The sequence below is a fragment of the Paroedura picta genome, chromosome 9, assembly GCF_049243985.1.
Source record: "Paroedura picta isolate Pp20150507F chromosome 9, Ppicta_v3.0, whole genome shotgun sequence".
NCBI lineage: Eukaryota > Metazoa > Chordata > Lepidosauria > Squamata > Gekkonidae > Paroedura > Paroedura picta.
In genome coordinates this window covers 74,527,090-74,553,344 of record NC_135377.1, presented here as the reverse complement: position 1 = coordinate 74,553,344, position 26,255 = coordinate 74,527,090, and the positions used below count along the sequence as shown (strand labels likewise).

Below are 26,255 nucleotides of genomic sequence, written 5' to 3'. Positions count from 1 at the left end.
CCCGTGTTGAGAGGGTTTATGCCTGAGACAATTGGGTGTCCTGGGTTGCCAGGTTTGTGGATTTTGGGTAGAAGATAAAAGGTACCTGGACGTGGTTCCTTTGGTATGTCTTAAAGGATTTCTTCCCAAATGCATGGGGGTAATTCCTTGATGAGCCTCTTGTGGCGCAGAGTGGTAAGGCAGCCGTCTGAAAGCTTTGCCCATGAGGCTGGGAGGTCAATCCCAGCAGCTGGCTCAAGGTCGACTCAGCCTTCCATCCTTCCGAGGTCAGTAAAATGAGTACCCAGCTTGCTGGGGGGTAAACGGTAATGACTGGGGAAGGGAATGGCAAACCACCCCGTATTGAGTCTGCCATGAAAACGCTGGAGGGCGTCACCCCAAGGGTCAGACATGACTCGGTGCTTGCACAGGGGATACCTTTACCTTTACCTTTAATTCCTTGATAATCTTGTGTAGTTCTTTTTTGTATTCCTGTGTGGGGTCTGCGTCCAGTTGTTTGTACAAGGTGGTATTGGAGAGCTGTCTTTGAGCCTCCTGGACGTAGTCTGATCTATTCAGGATGACAACAGCTCCTCCCTTGTCAGCTTCCTTAATTGCTATATCCGGATTGCTCCTAAGGCTCTCTTTGGCCTTCCTTTCAGCATAGCTGATATTCTGCTGTGTGCGATGTTGTTTGTTGATCACATCGGTTTGGACCCTGCGTCGGAAGCAATCTATGTAGAGGTCCAGTGTGGCATTGTGTCCCTCTGGGTGAGTTCATGTGGAGTCTCTTTTCTTGTAGCATTGTTGTGTTAGGGATGGTACTTGTTCTCCAGTGGCTCCTGTGATGGAATGTCTCCTTCCCTGAAATTGAGTTCTGTACCAGGTGACCCAAAACTCATAAATCCCATAAACAGTGTGGAATAGATGCAGATTTTCTTATATTGTGAAATTTGGTGTTTTGGGGTCATCAGTGGGTCAGGGAGATGTGTAGAAGTGAAAGTTATTTTTGATCACTGAAAATCCTACTGGGCCCCTCTCCTGATCTGTGTCCTGTGTTATTTAATTGGCTTGACCAATGAGGGAATGCAATCTTGTGCCCCCAACCCCCCTGGTAGGATATCAGTGAATCGTGAGAGCCTGCTACTCCTCATCAGGGTCCTGGCATGGAGCCGCCCGTGTGAGAACTTTTCTCTCTCTCTGGTGCAGAATGTGTACGTGAACATCAACCGCATCATGTCTGTCGCCAACCGCTTGGTGGAGTCCGGCCACTATGCCTCGCAGCAGATCAAGCAGATTGCCAGCCAGCTGGAGCAGGAGTGGAAGGCCTTTGCTGCCGCTCTGGATGAACGCAGCACCTTACTGGACATGTCTGCCATTTTCCACCAGAAGGCTGAACAGGTCAGTTAGCCTCACGCAGTGGGCAGAGCTTGTTGGAGTCTTCACTGAGTTTGGAAGTGGTTTCAGAACCTGAGCTAGGCTTGTGTTTGCCTCTCGACGGGGGAGACAGTGCGGGTGAAGAAGCTTCCTGGTAGCCATAGCGGGTGGCTGGTCCTTGGAGGAGAGGGTTCAGGCCCTTGTGGGCCAGGAGAGACCACGGCTGCTCAATCCGTATAGCAGCACAAATGGTGGTTGTGTCTTGGGAGGAGGGGGGCATGATGGTTTTGGAGAGGGGGGTCTTTATCTTACAAGCCTTTGAAGGCCTTGATGTCTGTGCCCTATGGCTGGCCCTGCAGAGGATCTGGTTGGCCACTCTGTGGGGTAGGAGGCTGGACTCGATGGACCCTCCCTGGTCTGCCCCATCAGGGCTCTTCTGCTGTTTTTAGGAAGGCCTTTTGTGTTGGAGACTGGTGTCAGAACTCTTCTGCAAGTTCACATCATCACAAGGCTTGTAAAGGATAAAGATACTCAAACACATTGTAAAGACTGCAGCTGGAAGCTGAACCTGAGGCAGGCGATTGAGGGCAGCCTCGGCTATTGAAGGCAACAGTTTTGAGCCGCTTTCCTAGGGCAGATGCATCTTGGAAGAGAAATAAAAATAGAATGTGAGGGAGGAGTCCAGCTTGGATTAATTGAATTAGTCTCATTAATTGTTCCTTCTGGTCTATGCTTGGCTGCTTAATTGCAGTCCTTTCACCGCAGGATAACAAGCTCTGAATCATAACTGATCTTGTTATGGGGGTGGGGGGGTGGGAAGGGCATCCAGAGATGGCGACTGAATCCTTTACAAAGGTTTTGGACAAGTTTGAGATATGGCTTCAGCTTGTTTGAATACTTCCGTTTGTGCTTGTGGTTCCCCTCCCAAACCTCGTGGGAGTTGGCAAGGAAGAATTCTCCTTTACTGTCTCCATCCCAATGTAGACTGGCATTTCTTCTTTGAACATGACTGTTTTAAGTTTTGGCAAAATATGAGTGGAAAGAATTGTAAGTAAAGTAGGGTCTTGGGCTAGCTAAAAAGGCTGTGAGCAGAGGTCTGTGGTTGCGTATATAATCTGTGGGGTGCTGAGCACTCTCTTAAAGGTGAGATGGACCGTGTCCCTTAGGTGTCCTCTGGTGCCTGGAGCGGAAGGCCACCTCTCAGCTGCTTTTATGTGCTTTTTGTTTCAGTACATGAGCAACGTGGACTCGTGGTGTAAGGCCTGTGGTGAGGTAGAGCTTCCTTCTGAGCTGCAGGATTTGGAGGATGCGATCCATCATCACCAAGGCATCTATGAGCATGTCACGCTGGCCTATTCCGAGGTAGGCCACCTTCTTTCCCCATTTTAAATGGCTCTTTTCTGGCACTGAGAATCAAGGGCAGCTTCGCCTGTTCAGGTGAAATACAAGCGTGACAAACGTGTGTTTGTGTCATGGAGTATCCCTTGGAGAGTTGTGATTGCCTACAGTTCCCTATTGCATGCACCATCGCTGGATCTGCGGGAGCCCACAAACTACCCCCCTTTCTTGCATTTAGCATTTTTAGAAAAGGTGGTGGAAAGAACTGCCGCAGTCCAACTGACAACATTCCTGGAAGCAGCTTCTGTCCCAGACCCGGCCCAGTCCGGCTTCCAGCATGGCCATGGGGTGGAGACAGTACTGGTTGCCTTCATGGACAACCTCCGCCGCCAGCTGAACCAAGGCAGGTCAGCACTGCTAATATTACTTGACCTCTTGGCAGCGTTCAACACAGTCGATCATGAGCTGCTCACTCACTGCCTTGCTGGCGCCAGGATACGAGGGACAGCCCTTCAGTGGCTTCAGTGGCTGACCTCCTTCCTCCGGGGTTGCAGACAGGGGGCAGTTAGTGGAGAGAACCAGCCTCATCGCTGGCAAGCCCCATGCGGGGTGCCACAAGGAGCAGTTCTCTCTCCAGTCCTATTCAACACCTTCATGTGCCCTCTAGCCCAGCTGATGAGGAGGTTCGGACTGGGATGTCACCAATATTCAGATGACGCCCAGCTTCTCCTCATGATGGACGGCCACCTTGAATCATCTCCAGACTCATTAGCCAGATGTCTGGAGGCAGTGGTGGGCTGGCTCAAGCAGAGCTGTCTGAAGCTCAATCCTTCAAAGGTCGCTAGTTTGGGGCATCGAACTTTTGAGAAGGAAACTAGCAGCGCTTTTGCTTCACGAGTGGGAGGGATTGTGAGCAGGAGAGGGAAGCCTTGCCTGTCAGCTCTGCACACGGTCAGTGGATCACAGATGACAAAGTTCACTGCGTTCTGGAGTTGATCCATACGTTTGGTGTGTGATCCAGGTTGCCTGTTAAGGGATTTTTTCAGGTGTCCCAGCTCTTCTCCGTACACCTAGCCAGTTTGCTTCCTGTCTTGTTCTTTCCTCAGTCCCTTTGCCTTTTCCTCCTCTGCTGCCTCTTCCTGAGTCGGGGAAGCTGTTGCTGCAGCCCTGAGGGAAGACAGATGTCAGCTCTGCTGTCATCCAGGGGTTGTGCAGCACAGCTGGTCTCCTCTGGAGAGCCGAAAGCAGGAGCGGCACCCAGGCTGCCGTCTCGCGTGCTCCTGCGTGTCTTTACTGAAGCACAAGCCATTGTCTGTGGAGTTTGTATCCTGGATAATAGAACTGCCATGCCCAGGGCTTCCTGGTTGGCTGCGCATCTTCTCTGCCAGCCATTTGCCACCAAATTTTGTCTCAGATCCTTGGGCTGATTTATTTGCTCTCTATATCAGGGGTTCACAAAACCCTGGGGTTTCTTGACAGCCCTGGAAGGGTTTCCCAAATGGGTGGCAATTAATTTTGTATATATTTATAAAATTTCTTAAACATTTATCATGTGACATGACCATATACGGTCATGTTGACTCACGCCTCCCGCCCCCCCCCCCCCGGCCAGTGATGGGCCTGAAGGGAGTGGGCATGTCCACCACTCTGATTCCCAACGATATTCTGCATGATTGCGCCACTTTTGAGGTTTCTTAAATATTAAAGAATGCTTGAGGGATTTCTCAATAGTAAAAAAGTTGAGAAAGGCTGCTCTAGATTTTTACCCTGCCCATCTCACCTATGGGGGGGGGGGCTTCTGGTGGCCTGCAGGGTGTAGAAAACCATTGTTAGACCAAGTAAAAAACAGCCACAAAGACATGGAATAGGAGACACCAATGAGGTATGCCAGACCCCCCCCCCTCTCAGTGGGAGATGTCTGTGCATGATCCTTGTTCTGGTGAAGGAGGACTGTATTGCTCAGGCCACCCAGCCTCTTGCTGGCTTCCATCTCTGCCACGTCCAGAAGCAGAGGCTGACGGGTGTTTCTTATTGACAACATCCAGCACTTGTGCAAAGTCTTACCCCCCCCCTCCCCTGCCCCCTTGAAAGTTGTAGATTCATCACTGTTCTGATTCATTGCTAAGCATCAGCAATACGGTGCTTGTGCTGGCTGGCTCCCCTAGAAGAAGACTCCGAGATTGGGGGGGCCGCCCTCGTCCCCCTGCTCTGCTTTGCCCTTGGTGGCTGACAGAAGTGTCGATGCACGGTTGGGATGGGCATTTGGGGGCCCAGATTCAACTCTCGCCTTTCCTGTGGAGTCTGGGGTGGCTAAGGTCCGAGTGACCCCTCCCCCCAATCCATTTTGCATCTCGGCTTCTTCCTTCCAAGTGGGGGGGGAGGCGGGGGGCTCTTCCTGATCCTCCTTTCGCAGCATAGAAAGCGGGGGTCGCCCTTTCCGTATGTGGATGCCAAGACACAGGGAGAACGTCGGAAGTCGATGAGGGTGCCCAGCAGGAGGATCCTGCCAAGGCTGTGTGGCCTGTTCCTTCCCCGGAAGATGGAGCTGCAAAGCCTCTTTGTCGCTTCTTGCAGAGAACGCCTGAGCGGCCCCCCAGGGTTGGTCCTTCCGCTTCCACTCCCTTGGAGGTCCCGGGTTGCTTTCCTCCTGCTCCTCCAGGGGCCAAGGGAAGCAGGGTGGTTCTCTCTTCCCCGTGAGGCTGCAGCTGCAAGAAGACGGACTTGTTTTATCCCAAGTACCCGTGACCTTTGCATTTAAGCAACAGAATTTTCTCTTGCATGGCTGTCATGGAGTCGATTACTCTGAGGCACAAAATCAGTTAGAATTCCCTTTCAAATAAGACACAGGATTTGTGAAGATTAAGGGAACCCTGCTTCCTCCTCTTGTTCAATAAATCTTGAATAAATTCTAACAAAGAAAGATGTACTTGCTCAAGCATTGGGTTAATTCCACGAGGGGAGTTGTCCTTGACCCTGGGCCACTCTATCAAGGCCGATGGGTACAGCCAGTCACTCAGCCTGCTCGGGTTTCCCTGTCTTTCGACAGATTATGCATGGCCCCTTTCCTGAGACTCAGTCAAGCCAGGCGCCAGTAAAACCAGCAGGCAGCCAAAAGCAAAAACTTTGACTCTTGGCCATCTCTTCAGTCTCTGCCTTAGTTTGTTCCCAAACCTTTTCCACCAGGATATTGCTGCTCGCTTAATACAGCTCAGTCCCAAACACGCTTCGTGGGCATGTGCCCTTCTTCTTAGGTCTGATTTCCCCTGTTGTTCCCTGTTCAGCACTCACCAGAATTTGCAGTCCAAATCAGCCAACTGGTGTCACTGTTTGCCCTTCAAGCCATAGTTCTTATTCTGATTTACAGGGCTGCCGATTGCTGATTTTGGAAAGTTCGAGCCACTACTGGAAAGGAAGTGGCACGTGATGGGAGGAGTAGAAAGGCAGCTCCTCGGCTAGGGCATGGCTGAATTAGACCAAAATCTTGTGTTCTGAAGGCCACCCATTCCTGCTTGCTCTTCACCCCCTAGGGAGTGGGGTCTATACTAGAATCATAGAATCATAGAATCATAGAGTTGGAAGGGGCCATACAGGCCATCTAGTCCAACCCCCTGCTCAACGCAGGATTAGCCCTAAGCATCCTAAAGCATCCAAGAAAAGTGTGCATCCAACCTTTGCTTGAAGACTTCCAGTGAGGGGGCGCTCACCACCTCCTTAGGCAGCCTATTCCACTGCTGAACTACTCTGACTGTGAAAAACTTTTTCCTGATATCTAGCCTATATCGTTGTACTTGAAGTTTAAACCCATTACTGCGTGTCCTTTCCTCTGCAGCCAGCAGAAACAGCATCCTGCCCTCCTCCAAGTGACAACCTTTCAAATACTTAAAGAGGGCTATCATGTCCCCTCTCAACCTCCTTTTCTCCAGGCTGAACATTCCCAAGTCCCTCAACCTATCTTCATAGGGCTTGGTCCCTTGGCCCCAGATCATCTTCGTCGCTCTCCTCTGTACCCTTTCAATTTTATCGATGTCCTTCTTGAAGTGAGGCCTCCAGAACTGCACACAGTACTCGAGGTGTGGTCTGACCAGTGCCGTATACAATGGGACTATGACATCTTGTGATTTTGATGTGATGCCTCTGTTGATACAACCCAAAATGGCATTTGCCTTTTTTACCGCTGCATCACACTGCCTGCTCATGTTTAGTTTACAATCCACAAGTACCCCAAGGTCTCGTTCACACACAGTGCTACCTAGAAGCGTATCCCCCATCCAGTAGGCATGCTTTTCATTTTTCTGACCCAGATGCAGAACTTTGCACTTATCTTTATTAAATTGCATCTTGTTCTCATTTGCCCATTTTTCCATTGTGTTCAGATCTCGTTGAACTCTGTCTCTATCTTCCGGAGTATTTGCCAGTCCTCCCAATTTGGTGTCATCTGCAAACTTGATGAGTAGTCCCTCCACCCCCTCATCTAGATCATTAATAAATATGTTAAAAAGTACCGGGCCGAGCACCGAGCCCTGAGGTACCCCGCTACTCACCTCTCTCCAGTCTGATGAAACACCATTGACAACAACTCTTTGAGTGCGGTTCTCTAACCAATTCCCTATCCACCTAACTATCTGAAAATCCAGATTGCAGTCCTTCAACTTATCCATCAGAACATCATGGGGAACCTTGTCAAAAGCTTTACTAAAATCCAAGTAAATGACATCAACCGAATTTCCTCGATCCAGCAAACCTGTTACTTGGTCAAAAAAGGAAACTAGGTTGGTCTGGCAGGACCTGTTAGAGACAAATCCATGCTGACTTCCTTGGATCACCAAATTATCCACCAGATGTTTGCAGATCACTCCCTTTAATATCTGTTCCATTATCTTCCCCACAACGGAGGTCAGACTCACTGGTCTGTAGTTTCCCGGGTCATCCTTCCTCCCTTTTTTGAAGATCGGAATAACGTTTGCTCTTTTCCAGTCCTCCGGGACATCTCCAGTCCTTAAAGAGGTTCCGAAGATGATGGACAAGGGCTGTGCAAGTTCTCTGGAAAGTTCTTTGAGTACTCTCGGGTGCATTTCATCTGGACCAGGGGATTTGAACTCATCCAGTGCAGCTAAATGCCTCTCGACAACCTCTCTATCCATGTTAACCTGCCACCCAGACACTATCCTTTGGCTACAGCCATCTCTAGATGTGCCTAAACACTTTGACCTGTGGGAAAAAACAGATGTAAAATAGGCACTAAGCCTTTCTGCTTTCTCTGCATCTTTCGTTAGAGTTTGTCCATCCGCACCCAACAGCGGGCCTATTGCCTCCTTTACTTTACGTTTGCTCCTCACGTAACTGAAAAATCTTTTCTTGTTACAGTGGGCTTCCCTGGCCAATCTTAGCTCACTCTCAGATTTGGCCTTTCTGATGATTGATCTACAGTGCCTAGTAACCTGTAGGTACTCTTCTTTAGAGCTCTGTCCTTCCCTCCATTTCCTGAACATTTTCCTTTTCTTTCTTAGTTCCTCTTGAAGTTCTCTGTTCATCCAAATAGGCTTCTTAGAGCTCCTGCAGTGTTTTCGTATTTCTGGAATAGTCATTGATTGAGCATGCAATAGCTCTTGTTTGAGTAGCGCCCACCCTTCACATGCTCCCTTCCCTTCCAGCATTCTCGTCCATGGTATGACACTCATCATGTCTCTGAGTTTATTAAAGTTTGCCCTACGAAAATCCAACATCCGCGTCTGGCTACAAGCTTCCTTGGCTCCCCATTTCAAAAGGAATTCTATGAGGACATGGTCACTTCCCCCTAGGGTCCCCACCTCCTTCACCTCATCCACCAACTCTTGCCTGTTGGTCAGTATTAAGTCCAGTATGGCTGAACCTCTTGTGGGTTCATCTACCATTTGATAAATGAAATTGTCAGCCAGGCAGGTCAGAAACTTGCATGACTGAGGACGCTTCGCAGAGTTTGTTTCCCAGCACACATCTGGGAAATTGAAGTCACCCATGATGACAATACTGCTTTTCACGCAGGTGCCCCATGCTCAGCTCAGGGCATCTGCAGTTAAAAAGGCCTCCAGTGTGCGGCTTAGGGAGTCAGTTCTGCTCACCATCTGGAAAAGCTCACATCTGCCAGAAAGGGTAACCCGGGCCTGGTTAGCCCAGGGGTCTGCCTCAGCATCAGGTATCCTCATATGCCGGAATGAAATCTGCAGAAGAATACTTAGCAGGATCTCATTGAAACCAACTTGGAATGCCTGGCTATTGGGCCTGTAAGAGTGCTTGGCGCTTTCCTGGAAGATCGATGCAGGTAGGTTGCCATGTTGATCTGAACAATTCTGAGTACAAGCTTTTAGAGGCATGGCTGTCTGTGAAGACGTATGCTGGCACACAGAATCAAATTTTGTTGGTCTTGGTGGTGTCACTGGAAACTTTGTTTGATAGCTAGAAAGGAAATCCATAGGCCCTTCTTGCATGCATGGAGTTTTCTGGCTTATCGTTATAATAAATAACCATATGCTTGAGATGGAAACTTACTGTTCCAAATGCTTAAAGGTAACTGTAGCCTGTCAGTGTGTGCTTAAATTCTTCTCACTTGCTGTCCAGGTGAGCCAGGATGGGAAGTCCCTGCTTGACAAACTGCAGCGGCCTCTGACTCCTGGGAGCTCAGACTCCCTAACCGCTTCTGCCAATTACTCCAAGGCGGTGCACCACGTTCTAGATATTATCCACGAAGTTCTGCATCACCAGCGGCAACTGGAGAACATCTGGCAGCATCGGAAGGTCCGCCTGCATCAGAGGCTTCAGCTGTGCGTGTTTCAGCAGGATGTTCAGCAGGTCAGTTCACGGCCTTGTGTGTTGGGGGAGTGTGCATTGCAGTTGCTTGCAAAACGTTTGTGTATATTTAAAAAGCAGTTGTCAGCTTTTGTCTCCAGAAGGTGAGCAGAAATTCAGGGCAAGTGAAGTGCATTTTGATCCTCTTTCATTCAGCAGAGCACCACCTTGGGTGAGATTAAAGCCATTATTGACCTTGTTTCACTCAGTCACAAATGAAAGATGCCCAAAAAAGCAAATTGAGAAGAAGGTTCACTTTAGCTCAGTCGGGAGCTGTTACTTTTTGACTCCCCTGGAAATATAAATCAATCTTTACTGTGAATAAGGAACTGGCAAAATGGTGTGGGGGATGACTCCCATGGGGTTGTTTTAGTCTGGCTTGGTGTCCAAAAGGAACTCTTTCTTTGGAGCATCCACACAATGTCAGCCCCTGACTGTCCACTCTCCCAGTTCTCCCCCTTTTTGCTGCGGTCTTTCCTAAACCTTGTTGGGATAAAGATCATGGTCAGGGCCCCACTTCCTCACTCATGGCTCACTTATTCTGATAACTTCATATATGAGAAGAAGTGAGCAGTGGCTCATGAAAGCTCATCTCCTGCCACACATTGCATTGCTTTTTAAAGTGCTCCTGCACTCTGGCTCTTTTTTAAAGCTACGGACAGATTAACATGGCTGCCTACCTCTTACTGTCTCCAGATTTGTGGGGCACAAATCTTTATCACTGCACTGGCGGGAAGGAGCCGCCAGGCTTTGAATTGGGAGCAAGGATCAACAGCAGCCAGGGCAGGGCTCTGTTGGGAGGGGAAGAAAGAGCCCTTTCCCCAGGTGCCCACGGAGTCTTCTGCCTGGAGGGGTTACCTGCCTGGAGTTCTGTGGTTTTCAGCTGTGTGGGTTTTCCCTTGCTTCCACTCAGCATTGTAGTGCATTTGTGTGCCCTCAGGGAGTTCCCCAGCCTCCTCAAACCTGCTTTTGCTCTGAAGTTTTGGAATGGCTGCTCTGTTGGCGGGGGAGGGGGCGGGGGGGAGTGGATTTGGATTTCGTGGCCCGCATGGCTGCCATTTTCCTTGAGCCTGTTCCTGTGGCACGTGCATAATTTTAAGGTTGGGGGTCACCACAACATGAGGCACTGGATGAGGGGGTTGCCGCATTAGGAAGGTTGAGAACCACTGGGCTAGAAGGAATTGGTGTGATCCAGCAGGCTGATCTTATGTCCACTTTTCATATGTGTGACAAGAATCCCGCTAGGTCGTCCTTGGCTTGAGTAGGTACCTCCGGAAAGTTTTCCTTGCTTGGGATTTTTCAGATGGTGGAAGAACCTACAAGAGACTCAGCCATACTCGACAATACTGGCCAACAAACAAGAGTTGATAGAAGGGGTAAAGGCAGAAGGGGACCGTGGGTGGAGCGACCATGTCCCCCTAGAACATGGTCCTCCTTTTGAGATGGGGGGGGGGAGTTCATAGCCAGATGGTTACGTGATACATTTGTAGGTCAGACTTTTATAAACTCAAAGGCATGATGATAGTCATCCTGTGGAGAAGAATGCTAAAAGACAGAACTAAAGCAGTTCCGCAGGGCCTGCAAAAGGGAGCTCCTCCGCCAGGCATTTGGTTGAGGTCGACCCAAACCATCGCTTCCAATTGGCCCCCCAAGCCCTGCCCTCCTACCATGACTGTTGACAAATCCACCCAACCCCCACCCAACCCCTGGGTCTCAGTCCGAGTTGAGCTCTTTGCAGTTCCACCTTCCTTAATGTTATTGTTGCTATTGTTACTATGTTAATGTTATTGTTACCACCTTACTGTTGCCAGAATGATTTTATCTGTACCGTTTTGTTGTTTCACGTATACCGCCCTGAGCGTTCGGGGAGGGTGGTATATAAATACAATATAAATCAATTTAAAAAAAGAGAAAGGAGTAGGGCAAGGCTGGGCTCTTCTCAATCTCCAGCTATGACATCTTTAAGCCATGGCTATTAGGGTTGTGTGCGGCGGCGGCCAAATCGGCCGTTCCAGGCTGAAGCAGCCAGCACTGTGCCACGGGGGGGGGGGGCACCCATGCGCAGGTCAATGCACCTGCGACCCCCCCCCCCCCCCGCGGCACAGTGCTGGCTGCTTCGGCCTGGAACGGCCAATTCGGCCGCCGCCGCACACAACCCTAATGACTATTCCGGAAAGAGTGAAACATGGTGGGGATCCAGGAAGCCTGTTTTGTTGAACAGAAGCACCTAAGGAAGAAAAAGGAAATGTTCAAGAAATGGGGGGAAAGGCAGACCTTTGAAGAAAAGTGTCTGCAGGTTAGTAGGCAGAGGTCAGCCGTCAGAGGGACCAAAGCTGGGAGTGAGCTGAGACTGGCCAAGGAAACCCACTTTAACAAGAAAAGCTTATTTAGGTATGTTTATTTTATTGATTGATTTAGATTTATACACTCTTGTGACTCAGGGCAGTTTACAAAGAACATAAATTGCGTGATACAGTGCAATATAGTACAATAACAGTGTAATTAATGCGGTATTGTCAGCATAGTCATAACATAACCTAGGTAACATTTATTTACAGGACCTTTAATCACAGTAATGTTATAGTCACACTCCCATAAAATGAGTGTATCGAGGTGGCAGGGGCTTCTGGGAGCCCAGCAGGTGGTGTTATTGGCTTCGACCAAGTGCCTCGCTGAAGAGCTCCATTTTGAAACCGTGGTAGCTCCAACAGGGCCCAGGTCTCTTCTGGGAGCTCATTTGATCATTGGAAGAGGCTAGATAGCCACCTGACAGAAATGCTGATTTTATGAATTTAGAGGCAGATTGTGAGTGGGCAGGCAGGAGGGATGTGCCAGGGGGGCATGGGCAGAGAAGCAGTGTCTCAGGCACACTGGACCCAAACTGCATATGGCCTTAAAGGGTGATCCAGTATTCAGCAGGTAACCATTGTAGCTGTTGGAGCACTGGTTGGATGTGGACCCTCCAGTGTGTTCCTGTGAGAACCCTGGTTCTACGTTCTGGATCAGTTGTAGTTTCCTAATCAAGGACAGGGGTACATCTGTGTAGAGGGAGTTGCAGAAGTCCAGTCTAGTGGTGACGATCACATGGATCACTGTGGCTAGGTACTCTGTACACACCTCCCCAGCAGTGTATCTCCCACCCAGTAGGCATGTAGTGTGCTAGTAGTTTGGCTTGTTGCAGACGGAACAATGCCACCCATGCTATTCTTGTGACCTGTGCCTCCATGTAAAGGAAGAAGAAGAAGGAGGAGGAGGAGGAGGAGGAGGAGGAGAAGAAAGAAAGAAAGAAAGAAAGAAAGAAAGAAAGAAAGAAAGAAAGAAAGAAAGAAAGAAAGAAAGAAAGAAAGAAAGAAAGAAAGAAAGAAAGAAAGAAAGAAATGGTTCTTATATGCTGCTTTTCACTACCCGAAGGAGGCTCAAAGCAGCTTACAGTCGCCTTCCCTTTCCTCTCCCCACAACAGACACCCTGTGAGGTGGGTGAGGCTGAGAGAGCCCTGATATCAATGCTCGGCCAGAACAGTTTTATCAGTGCTGTGGCGAGCCCAAGGTCACCAAGCTGGCTGCATGTGGGGGAGTATCCAGCCATATTAGAAGTCTGCACTCCCAACCACTACACCAAACTGGCTCTAGGGAGGTATCTAAGATCTTGTCCAGATTTCTGGTGAAGTGGATCACTGAGGGTTGCACTCAATCTAGGTTGCATCGTTGCAGCTCCTCACTTAGACCCTTTCTCCCTAGCTGTAGGACCTCTGTCTTTGAAGGGTTGAGCTTCAGATGGCTCTACTTGAGCCAGCCTGTCACAGCTTCCAGACATCTAATTAAAGTTTCTGGTGGAGAATCATAGTGGCCATCCATCAGGACAAAGAGCTGGGTGTCATCTGCATATTGATGGCGCCCAAACCCAAAACTCCACACCAGCTGGATGAGAGGGTGCATAAATAAAGATATTAAATATTAATTAGAGAGAGGACCAGCGCATGTGAGCTGTCAGCGGTTTTATTGTCTCTCTCCTATTGCTACCCTCCTTCTGTGACCCTGCAGAAAGGAAATCAGCCACTGAAGGGCTGTTCCCCATATTTTGGCATTGGTGAGGTGGCCAGCTAAGAGCTCATGATCATTCAGGTGCAGCATTCCTGTATGGTCAAGTAATACAAGCAGCACTGACCCGCCTCGGTCCAGCTGGTGACGGAGATCATCCATCAGGGCAAACAGCACTGTTTCCACCCCATGGCCAGGCCAGAAACCTGACTGGGACGGATCTGGGATCAAAGTGACATCCAGGAATACTGATATTTGGTCGACAGCAGCTCTTTATACCGTTTCCCACAGAATTCTTTGGATGTTTTAGGATGCTTAGGGCTGATCCTGCGTTGAGCAGGGGGTTAGACTAGATGGCCTGTTTGGCCCCTTCCAACTCTGTGGTTCTATGAAACGCTAAATATGAGACTTGGTGGTAGTTAGCCGGTTCCTGTGGATCCAGAGATGCTTTTTTCTGCAGCAGACATGCAGCAGCCTTTTTCAGTCCATCCAGGAATTCTCCTGTTGAGAGGGAGAAGTTGATTATGTCCCATAGAGGGGCCCCAATCCTCTCATCTGGCCTTTTACGTAGCCATGATGGGCTGGGGTCTAGTGACTATGTGGCAGGCCCACTTCAGTTAGCATGAGCCGTTTGAAGTCATCCCGTGTTGCCTGCAGAGGCAGACAAGGGGCCTCTCGTTCACTTTCTGTGCCCCAGGTTGTTGGGAGGGGACGGCGGAGTCTTGGGATTTCATCTGCGAAGTAGCTCACAAATGCCTCACAAATGCCTGACTTCAGATGGGCTGTTGGTTTGGTGCCCTTCCTCCATGGCTGTAAGTGACCGGACTCTCTTAACCAATTGTGCTGGGCATTTGTTTGTGGATGGCATGGAGGTCGAGTCAGACTAAGTGTTCCTGACTTCACTACCATCTCATAGGCTTTCATCAGCATCCTATAAGATTTCTTGATGTTTTATCACGAGTCTTCCTCCAGACTCGTTAGTTGTCCCAGTTCCTGTTTCCTCTGTATACCAGGCAGTCCGCTTGGGACGGAGGCAGAGAGGATATCAGGGAGCTAGCCTGTCAGTGGCGGCCAGCGTTTGGTCAGGCCAATTACTGACCAGGCCATTTCAGAGACATGCTGGGAGGCAGTGGGTCCTGCCGAGCATTCAGGAATCCAATTGGATCCACAAGTCTCTGTGGGCGAGCTGAAATCTGCTCGAGACGCAACTGAGGGAGAGGTGGCAGTCGCAGCGGGGCCTTCAGGGCATAGCAGTCTGACCATGGGACGGGGTTTGCCACTGCCAGCTCCACAGCCAGCCATGCACCAGAGTGTGGCCTGCCTGATGTGCAGGGCTGGTGAAAACCTGTGAGAGCCCTAGTGTTGCCATGGCTGACCTCAGCTCTGGCCTATTTCCAGAGGAACAAAAGTAAGGAGAATGAGGAAATAGCCCACAGCGAAGATGCAGAAACTCTGACGTAGGACAGAGAGAAAGAAGAAAGACGCAGTACCTTTTGGTTCTGTTTTTCCCCTGAAGAAGTATAGATACATCTAGAGATGGTAGTAGGCAAGCTAGAATGTCTGAGTGGCAGGTTGACCCATGTCTAGAGACACCTAGCTGCACTGGATGAGTTCAAATCCCCTGGGCTGGATGGTGGGCACCTAAGAGTGTTAAGGAACTTTGTGGATTGCTTGAGGAAGCCTTGTCCATCATCTTCAGGACCTCTTGAAGGACTGGAGGCGTGCCAGAAGACTGGAAGTGAGCAAATGTTATCCCTATCTTTAGAAAAGGAAGCCCAGGAAACTGCAAGCCAGTGAGCCCTGACCTCTGTCACAGGGAAGATAATGGAGCAGATATTAAAAGGGAGCTGTTTGCAAACATCTGAAGGACAGTTTGTTGATCTGGGAAAGTCAGCATGGATTTGTTTACAACAGGTCCTGCCAGACAAACTAGTTCCTTTGTCTAAGCCATGGGCTTACAAGATCATGGTAACTCCGTTGATGTTTTGATAAGGTTCCACATGATGTTCTCATGGGTAAAATGGAGGACTGCAGACTTAAGTTTTGATCAGGAACTGGCTAGGGAACTGTACCCATAGAGTAATTGTCACTGGTGTTTCATCACACTAGTGGGTGGTGAGCAGCAGGGGGCCACAGGGCTTCATACTGTGTCCAGGACCTTTCAACATTTTAATCAGTGATCTGGATGAGGGGGTGGAAAGACTGCTCATTACATTTGAAGATGATCACCAAATTGAGAGGAGTAGCAAACACCTGAGAAGAGAGAGAGAGAGAGAATTCAGCAAGATCTCAACATGCTGGGAAAGTGAGCAAACGAAAACAAGGTGCAATTCAATAAGAAATGCAAACTCTACATCTGGGTCACAAAAATGAGAAGCATGCCTACTGGGTGTGAGACACACTGATAGGGAGGTGCGTGTGTGAACAAGGTCTTGGGGGTTTTGTGGACTATAAGCTAAATATGAGGTAACGGTGTGATGCAGTGGTAAAAAAGTCTAATGTAGTCTTGGGCTGTATCAAAGAGGTGTCACATCACAATTGCAAGATGTCATAGTTCCACTGCCCCTTTTGGCAGACTATACCTGCAGTTCTGGAGGCCTCACTTCAAAAAGGACATGCACAAAGTTGAGCATGCTTTGGATGAAGGTTGGCTCCTACCTGACCCTTGCTGGACACTGAAAGTGCTTCCCCCTGTTCTTGTAACCTTAGAGTAGCGATCCCCAACCTGTGGGCGGCAGACCACATGTGGTCCTTCGACTAATTGGAGGTGGGCCCCGAAGGACGCCTTCTCCCCCCCCTTTACTTCATCCCCCCCAGCCCCTTACAACACACTTCATTGTTGTGGCGTGTCTGTACCTTATTTTGAAGGGATGTTTAAACATTACCATAGCGATCAGAGAGCATTAAGGCAGTGGTTGAGAGTAGAGGAGTAAACAACCCCCCCCCCAGGCCTCAGAAAAGGCGTTGAGTGGTCCCCAGTGAGTGGTCCCCGGTGTTGAGTGGTCCCTGGTGATAAAAAGGTTGGGGACCACTGCCTTAGAGGCCTCAATTACTTTTCTCTCACCTTCTGGTCCAAAGAAATGAATTAAGGTCTAAAGTGTCCTGAGTATATAATAATAATAATAATTTTATTATTATTATTATTAGATATATAGCCCGCCACTCCCTTGCGGCTGGTGGCGGGTAACAATATCACAAATCCCCATTAAAACCCCATAAAAACAATAATAACATTGCCAATATTGCCGGCATGGCAAGAACGGCAGCTCAACTCCCCCCCCCCCCTCCCACTACTAGCGGGTGGAGAGGAGGTCCTGATGATGTTTTGCTTCGGGTCCAGAACCCGAGTCCCCGGGGGAGGCATAGATCTATTATCAGCCCCGGCCTCAACCATAAACCTGGCCGAAGAGCTCCGTCTTGCAGGCCCTGCAGAACGTTGAAAGATCCCGCAGGGCCCTCAGCTCTTCCGGGAGCTCATTCCACCAGGTCGGGGCCAGGACCGAGAAGGCCCTGGCCCTGGTCGAGGCCAGGCGGGCTTCCTTGGGGCCGGGAACGACCAACAGGTTTTCACCCGCAGAGCGCAAGGCCCTGCGAGGGGCATAGGGCGATAGGCGGTCCCTCAGGTATGTGGGTCCCAACTCGCGTAAAGCCTTGAAGGTTAGAACCAGAACCTTGAATAATAGCATTTATGTATAGGAGAGGCGGGGAGAGGTGGTAAATAAATCGAAAATAATAATAATAATAATAATAATAATAATAATAATAATAATAATAATAATAATAATAATAATAATAATAAAGGCAGTAACATCAAAATGTAACTGGTCAGTGGAGACCTTGCTATGCATGTATGCACTTATTTTATTGAGGCACTGCTAGGGCATTTAATTTTAATAAATATTAGTACTAAATTTTAAAATTGTGTTCTACCCTACAGAGGCCTAAATTAATTTCCCTTATGTTGACCTTTTTAGGTTCCTTACCTTGAAATGGGTCAAAATTGGGTAGATTCAGAGGAGAGGGATGCAGATCATTTAGGGCCTGGGGACCAAACCCTATGAGGAAAGGCTGAGGGACATGGGGATGTTCAGCCTGGAGAAGAGGAGGTTTAGCAGAAACATGATTGCTCTCTTTAAGTATTTGAAAGGTTGTCTCTTGGATAGGATAGGACCGCAGTAATGGTTTAAAGCTACTTATAGAATAGTACTGGCTGGATAACGGGGGGGGGGGGGGAATTCACAGAGCAGTTCAGCTGTGAAATCAGCTGCCTAAAATGGTGGTGAGCTCTCCCTCACTGGTGGTCTTCAAGCAGCGGCTGGAGAGATCCTTCTCCTGGATGCCTGAGGCTGATCCTGTACTGAGCAGGGGATGGGACTAAATGGCCTGTATGGCCCCTTCTCACTCTAGGATTCTCTGAGTCTAGTTCAGCAGAGGAAGGGGCTGCCTAAGGAGGTGGGGAGCTCCCCCTCACTGGCCGTCTTCAAGCAGTGGCTGGACAGATCCTTCTCCTGGATGCTTTAGGCTGATCCTGCACTGAGCAGGGGATGGGACTAGATGGCCTGTATGGCCCCTCCCACTCTAGGATTCTAGGAGTAGTTCAGAAGTGGGATGGGCTGCCTAAGGAGGTGGGGAGCTCCCCCTCACTGCCGGTCTTCAAGCAGTGGCTGGACAGATCCTTCTCCTGGATGCCTGAGGCTGATCCTGCCTTGAGCAGGGGGTGGACTAGATGGCCTTCATGGGCCCTTCCCACTCTAGGATTCTAAGAGTCTAGTTCAGCAGTGGGATGGGCTGCCTAAGGTGGTGGGGAGCTCCCCCTCACTGCCGGTCTTCAAGCAGCGGCTGGACAGATCCTTCTCCTGGATGCCTGAGGCTGATCCTGCACTGAGCAGGGGGTGGGACTAGATGGCCTGCATGGCCCCTTCCCACTCTAGGATTCTAGGAGTCTAGTGCAGCAGTGGAATGGGCTGCCTAAGGAGGTGGGGAGCTAGATGGGCTGGCTCCTTTCAGACCCAAAATATGAGCATGCCTTTAAGAAATCTTTGGTGGTCTTCAAGGTGCGGCTGGGCTCTAAATGCGTGCTGTTTATATATATGATGTTAATGTTATCTTGGCTGAGCTTTCAGTATGGGGTGGGGAAGTGTCTTTGGCCCGCAAGCGATGGGTTACTGCTGTGGTCGCCGTTGTCTGCAGCCTCCTGCCTGGGCGTGGGCCTCCGAGATTGCTTCATGCAGGCTTGTTCTTGCAGGTCTTGGATTGGATTGAGAACCACGGGGAAGCCTTCCTCAGCAAGCACACCGGGGTTGGGAAATCGCTGCATCGAGCCAGAGCGTTGCAGAAGCGTCATGAAGACTTTGAAGAAGTGGCTCAGGTAGGTCCATCCTTGGGGGCAACTTGGCTTGAGATTTGGAATCTGAAGCCTTTTGGGTTTCCCTTATTGCTGAGTGCCGGCTTTTCCTTGGAATGTCACATTGGGAAAGGACGCTGTTGGACTTGCTCCCCCCACTGTGTAAAGTGGAGTAGTTTTTTCCCCTCAGCATGGAGAAGGGCCTATTTGTTGCTTATATGGCTTGGATTCCTTTCCCCCAATGTCTGCCTGGAGTGGGGGGGACTGGACATTTGAATGGCATGCTCGTGCAGCATCATGCAGAGTCCCTGGGTGGCAAGAATCAGCAGGTGCTCCTGGTGCTGAATTCTGACGGGCCAGCTCCCTGCAGACACATTCCGTGAGTGAGGCCGTGCCTCTGGGCAGGCTTGTTGGCAGCAACAAGTATTAAAGTCAAGGGTGTGAGAAGCTCTATTTAACTTGGAGGAACTTTGATTCAGTAATCACAAATATCACAAAAACAATTACCGTATACACTCATGCATAAGCTGAGTTTTTCAGCATTCCTTTTCACACTGAAAATCCCTCCTCGGCTTATTTGCAGGTATATATGGGACTTGAAATAACAGCCTTCTCCGGCTACGGAAAGCAGCCAGCCAGTCGTTGCCTTGGCTTTTGCAAATGTGTCCTGCAAGCTGCGCTTCTTGCTCTGGCAGCTTGTAGGACATCAGTGGTTTGACTGAGGGACTCTGATCTTTTTTTTCCTTTTGCCTTCACTTTTGTTCTTCCTAATTACTTCTTCGAAACTCTTCTTTTGGTGGCTGGGGCTGGGGTGGGGAGGGTTTAGGGGTGCTTTGGGATTTAGGTACTGTTTCTTTCTCCTAGTGTTTCTTTCTTCTTTTATCTGAAGGGCAGCATTGTTTGCCTTGGGGTTGTGTCTCTTTTAAAAGTTGATTTTTACAGTTCTTTCTTTCAGTGTTTTGTTCTGGGGGGCACTGCAGTTGGAGTCAGAGTTGTCCATTCTCCCAGTTTGGTAGCCGTTGTACGTGTTGTAGTAGGTTGCCAACTTCGGGTACTGTTGTTCTGCTCTGGTTTGCTGGCCTGGGGGGCACTGTTTGGTTCTCCTGCCAGAGCTGTTCTCACAGAGCAGTTCTGTCAGAGCTCTCTCCGGGTGTCTGGCATCTAGGAAGCAAAGGAAGGCAATTGTAAGCCGCTTTGAAACTCCTTTGGTGAGTGAAAAGCAGGGTACAAAAACCAGCAGCTTCTTGATCCGACTGACTTTTCTGTATTTGTTGGGGGTGGGGGGGGGGTGGATGGGAGAGCCTGTGGTGATGGAGCATGGCTTAAGCCCTTGAGCCACCTGGAGCTCCTCCACTGGAGGTCAGTAGGGAAGGTTCACGTGAGGAGGAGGAAGCTGTCTGTGTGACACTCCCCCCCCCCCCCCCCGCTTTCTGGTGCTCTGGATGGCAGGGAAGACAGCAGCGATGGTGATGACTGCAAACTCAGTCTGTCCTGAGAGCCTCCCACCAGCTACAGCTGAACTCTGTTTGGACATACAGAGGAGGAGGAGGAGGGATCCAGTTTTGAAGGATTTTAACTCTTGTGTTTTTGCTTGGCTCCCGATTGAGCTGCCGTTTTTGCATTTTGTAAGTTATTGTTGAGACCATATTGCTCTTGTTGACCCTCTTTTGCACTTACAGAGCTACTTTACTGTTTTTCTTTGAAATAAATATTGAGAAACATTTAACGTACTGATGCCTCAATTAATATAAGTTTACCAGAAGCTGCTGCATCTCCCACCATCGGCTTATATGCTGGTCAATTTATGCAAGTATATACAGTAACTTAAAAAACCTACAAAGTTTGTTTCTTAACTGGACCAAAAGTGTGTGTGTGTGTGGGGGGGGTCTTTCACCAATTCTGCTTGCTTTAAATTCACAGTGTACCTAGTGTTTTTAGCTAAAGCCTCACTGATTTGTCTTAACGATTGTGCCTGTCCCCTTGAAGAACTCCCTTGGATTCTTAGGCCAGATTCCCCTGTGAGAATCCTTTGGACACGAGGAGTCGTCTGGCCTCACACCAGAAACAAGGGGCAAACGGGCCTGGTTCCTGCTGGCTGCCCCAGAGGGTGGGGAGGACTCGTGGCCGCTCGCCAGGTGTCTTGTGCCCCCCCAGCTGTGGGCTCCATTGGGAAGCCCGGGCCTCTGTCAGAGTGTAGAGAGGGATTCCCCTCAAACTGTCTGCTAATCCGCTGTCAGGAACTAGGCCAGGAATCCTCAGTCAGGCTTGCATTGGTGCAGCCTCCTTCCCTGACGCGGCAGCGGCATCTTGCTTGTTGACGTGCGTAATCAAAACAGCACAACAGGTATGGGGACAGCATCCTGTCCAGCAGCCTGTTTCATTTTGCCCTACCTGGCCAGGAACTGAGATCCGCCTGTTTCTTTTCTTCGTTTCCATAACTCAAGAAAATAGTAATTCTCAATCATTTATTATTTGTATTCATAATTATAGACTGCCACTCCAGGGCCCTCCCGGACTCACATAATACACAGAACGACAAGCCAATACTGGCAGCAAATCTATCTATTGACCTCCCCTGTCCCACCCATCCGTGTCCTGCTGCAATAGCCACCATTGCCTTGGGGGAGGGAATCCACTGGCCTATGGGACCTAGACAGGGAGGGACCTGGCCTCAACCAGACGCCTGGGGGAAGAGCTGCTGGCAGGCCCTGCGGAACACTCGACAGCTCTGTCCGGCTCTCAGCTCTTCCGGGAGCTCATTCCACCAGGTCGCCGCCAGGACTGAAAAATCCCTTGCCCTAGTGTAGGCCAGGCATGCCTCCCAGGGGCCAGGGGCCACCAGCAATTCAACGCCTCAGAGCAAAGATTCCTGGGAGTGGTATAAGGAGAAAGCCGTCTCTCAGATAGGCTGGACCCAAGCCACGGATGTCCTTAAACCTGATCTGGAAGCTAATTGGTAACCAATGCAGAGGCCTCAGCATTGGCCGGACAGGGGCCCTCCAAGATGATCTTGTGCAGCTGCATTTATTCCCACGTTTATTGTTCTTTCATGTTGTATCATTTCAATACAGCAGAGTTTCTCAATCCGGTTTTCATGAAAACCTGGGATATCTTGATGGCCCTGGAAGGGTTTTCCAAATGGGTCGGAGTTAATTAATTTTAATATATTTTTAAACTTTGTTAAGCATTTATCAGGTGATATGACCATATATGGTCATGTCTTCTTGCCCCCGCCCCAAATGGCCAATTATGAGCCTGGAGGGAGTGGGAAGGGGAGGGGCCCCACCGTGATACTTCTCAACATATCCTGCAGGATTGGGCCAGCTTCTCCAAGGCTGGAGACTGTTTCGGAGGTTTCTCAATGGTGAAAATAGTTGAGAAAGGCTGGAATACAGTGATCCTTTCTTTAAGCAGGGCCAGTTCACATGTGCATCGGTGTCCTTTGATTTCATGGTATGTGACTATTACACAGTTGCCTTCTTACTTTGCTTTGTTTGTTTTTTTCAGGCTGCTGCTGCCCCCTTGACTCCCAGGCCACATCCCTAGTCCCTCCCACACATACAAACACACACCTCTCTCCTAGAGTCAGGTCAACCACAAATCCAAAACTCGCGTTGCTTTCTCACTTCTTTTTTGGTTCTTTTGCATTGGCCATATATATTATAATCTGGAAAACCATCTATACGTTCTTTGTAAAAGTAATTTGTAAATGTCACTTTGAATACGAATCAGGGAGAAAGGAGAGAAAGAGAGGGGGGGGGCAAGCAATGGCAAATCAGATGGCCAGGAGCAAGAGAGCAAGCTTTGTATAGTGGTTAGGAGTGTGGATTTCTTATCTCGTGAGCTGGATTTGGTTCCGCACTCCCCCACATGCAACCAGCTGGGTGACCTTAGGCTCTCCACAGCACTGATAAAGCTGTTCTGACCGAGCAGGAATATCAGGGCTCTCTCAACCTCACCCACCTCACAGGGTGTCTGTTGTGGGGAGAGGAAAGGGAAGGCGACTGGAAGCCCCTTTGAGACTCCTCTCGGTAGAGAAAAGTGGCATGTAAAAACACCAACTCTTCTTCTTCTTCTAGCAGGGGAAGACTTTTCCAGTCCCCCAAAGATGGAGACTATTGGGGAAGGGTACCCAACCCTGGGTTAAGAGATTTCTGGAGATCTGGGGTAGATCCTTGGAGGCGAAGGAGGTCAACAAGAATATGTTCCCATTCAGGCCACCTTCTGAAGCTGTTGTTGTCTTCAGGAAGTTAGGCAGGGTTGGCCCTGGCCAGCACTGGGATGGGCGGCCTAAAGAAGCCCAGGATCACTACTAACCAGAGCAGGGGTGGTCAAACTGCGGCCCTCCAGATGTCCATGGACTACAATTTCCATGAGTCCCTGCCAGAATATGCTGGCACAGGCTTATGGGAATTGTAGTCGATGGACATCTGGAGGGCCGCAGTTTGACTCCCCTGACCCAGAGGGAGGCAATGGCCAGCACCCCATGGAACGTCTCTCATTAGGAATATGCCACCACAGCAGGAAAACTCCAGATTCCTCACTGCCCTCTGGATCCTTCCATGGTTCCCAGGGAGCGCGTACTGCCCAATTTGGAAACCTGTGTTTTAAAAGATGCCTCCCATCTTGGGGCCACAATTGAGGCTGCCTCCTGTACACTTCCTTCTCATGAGGTGGCCAAAGTATTTGAGTTTCATCTCCAGGATCTGGCCTTCTAAAGAGCAGTCAGGGTTGATCTCCTCTAGGACTGACCGGTTTGTTCACCTTGCAGTCCAAGGGACTCGCAAGAGTCTTCTCCAGCACCAGAGTTCAAAAGCCTCAATTCTTTGACGCTCTGCCTTCCTTATGGTCCAACTTTCGCAGCCATACATTGCAACTGGGAAGACCATAGCCTTGACTAGACGCACTTTTGTTGGCAGGGTGGTTTCTCTGCTTTTTAGGATGCCGTCTAGATTTGCCATCGCCTTCCTCCCCCCTGGAGAGGTTTTCCTGTCCACCGGAGAAGGAAATGGCAAGCCACTCCAGTCTCTTTGCCATGAAAAAAGGCCTGTTGTACTCGGTGCCTAATGGAGTCCAGAGGAGGTTTCCTGGCACTTGACCTTTGGGTGGGAGTTCTGCCGGCCGAGCATTCCCCCTGGAAAGGCCTTTTTGGATTGCAAAGAACAAGCTCCTGTAGTAGAAAGAGGATTATTAGAGCTCTGGCCAGATTGGATGTTTGCAGTCTGTGGGGTGCGGCAGTCATGAAGCAGTGCGTGTGCAAGAGGCTGCCCAACCCTGCCCTGAGCATGTGGGTTTCGTCCTTGGCAGGAACCTGAGGACCAGGGGTCACAAACGATGCCTTTGGGATGTGTTTGTTTCTGCCGCCCCCCCCCCCCTCCCCCGAACAGCCTCGAGTGACACTTTAGGCTCTCGCCAGCCTCGTGCGTTCAGGTGGGCCTCTGGAGAAGATGCCGGTCCCTCTCAGGGCTCACAGCTGAACCTCTGCTGCTCATGTCCAAGCCCAGCTCTGGTCCCTGCAGGATTCCAGTTTTAGTTTCCAGGAGATGGCTTGAGAAGATCACTTGGCAGTGTCTTTTGTTGCTTCCAGTTAAATGCCATTGCAAACAGTGAGTTCGAAGAAAGCCAGTCAATTGCCTTTGATACGACAGAATGTTACTTCCCTATCCCCAGTGAGTTTTGGACAGACCTGTCACAAGATACATTTACTTTGCCTGTCGATGTGAGTAGAGACAGCTCTGGAGATTTTTGCATCCTATAGTTAAAGAGAAGAAAATCTTTCCTTTGATTTTTCTACAATAGATGCAGAATTCCTGTATCTCCAAAACAGAAATACCTCTTTTGAGTCCTCTGTGTGTGGTGTTTAGTATCTGGTATGCTGCTGGTACCCACTAACTGTTTCAGCAGTAGTAATTCCATGTTACCTGCCGTAAGATGACATCGCTGCAAACGTATAAAAGCTGCAAACTCCACTGTGTGAGGATGAGTGCCGTGGCGCGTAGACCTGGTGGACCCCAAGCTGGGGCTCTGTCCAAGAGATGACCATCCATCTAGATGCTCATTTGCAGGAATCTTGACAGTTCTTCTGTTTTCTTCCCCATCTCACCCCAGAACACATACACCAATGCAGACAAATTATTAGAAGCAGCAGAGCAACTGGCACAGACGGGGGAGTGTGACCCCGAAGAGATCTATCAAGCAGCCCATCAGCTGGAAGACCGAATCCAGGACTTTGTTAGGCGTGTAGAGCAGCGTAAAGTCCTGCTTGACATGTCTGTATCTTTTCACACTCATGTTAAAGAGGTAAGTAAATATTATAACATAAAAGGCAGTAGAAGTGCCACATGGTTGACATGCTACCTTTTAAACTAGCGTCAGGCTGACTAGAGCTACGGTCCCACGCAGGGCTCACAAGGAACGTGGTCGACCTCCTTCCTAGCTTATCTGCTGCCAGTTCTTTCTCCCTTCACATGCCCAGAAGGGGCAGTAAGGAAGAGGAGGAGGACTAGGGTGGGGAAGACCTGCAATTGGCCCTCAGTGGGGGAGTGCCCACTCCTTGTTGGGGGCGTATTCCTACTGAGGGCCAATCAGGCAGGATATAGGTTGTTCGCATGCCAACTCAACATTATTCTGGCCAAAGATAATACTAAGTGTATGAATACAAAGCCTACATTTATAAACACAACAGAGCAAGACACACTTTGCCCAGAGTGGTCTGTTCTGAGTGAGAGGTCTGGCCCTGGACATTCTTCCTGAAAGATATGGACACTTCCACTAAACTAGAAGCCCCCTTCTTGTCACAAAAATAAACATCTATTTTCTTGTATTTTTATGCTGCCCTCCCATACGGCTCAGGGCGGTTTACATATAACGTTGTGGGGTAAAACATGGAACAACCTAAGCAAAGAACATAGTCAGAAATAACATCAGCCATAACCAACAGCAGTTTCAATTCCTCAACTCTCCTGTTCACAGTTGTGATGTTCAGGTAGGTGTCACCAGGTGATGCTGGCCTGGTGGTGGGGCGGGGGCGGGGGGGGGGATACACAAGGAAGGAGGAGGACCTGATCATAGTACCCCAGTCTCCAGCCCAGCCTTAGCCAAATGCAGATCGGTGGGACCCAGGCCACGGATAGCCTTAAAGGTCAAAACCAAGACCTTCCGGAAGCTAACTGGCAACCAATGCAACTGCTGCAGCGTCAGCTGGACAGGCACCCTCCATGATGACCTAGCGAGGGCCCTCGCAGCTGCATTTTGTACCAGTTGCAATTCTGGGTCAAAGACAAGGGTTGGCCCACAAAGAACGAGTTACAGAAGTCTAATCTGGAGGTGACCGTTGCATGGATCACTGTGGCCAAGT

General features: G+C 49.6%; 1 protein-coding gene across 7 annotated transcripts in view; it reads left to right on the top strand.

The window, feature by feature from the left end:
* TRIO (trio Rho guanine nucleotide exchange factor) overlaps positions 1-26,255 on the top strand; it is a 309,088-nt gene that overhangs the window by 102,665 nt on the left and 180,168 nt on the right. For all 7 annotated transcript variants that reach the window (XM_077353339.1, XM_077353341.1, XM_077353340.1 and 4 more), the window contains exons 7-11: positions 1,189-1,380; positions 2,587-2,718; positions 9,289-9,519; positions 18,800-18,922; positions 25,007-25,198. In XM_077353339.1, coding sequence (XP_077209454.1) covers positions 1,189-1,380; positions 2,587-2,718; positions 9,289-9,519; positions 18,800-18,922; positions 25,007-25,198 — 870 coding nt within the window. The remainder of the gene's footprint in view (positions 1-1,188; positions 1,381-2,586; positions 2,719-9,288; positions 9,520-18,799; positions 18,923-25,006; positions 25,199-26,255) is intronic.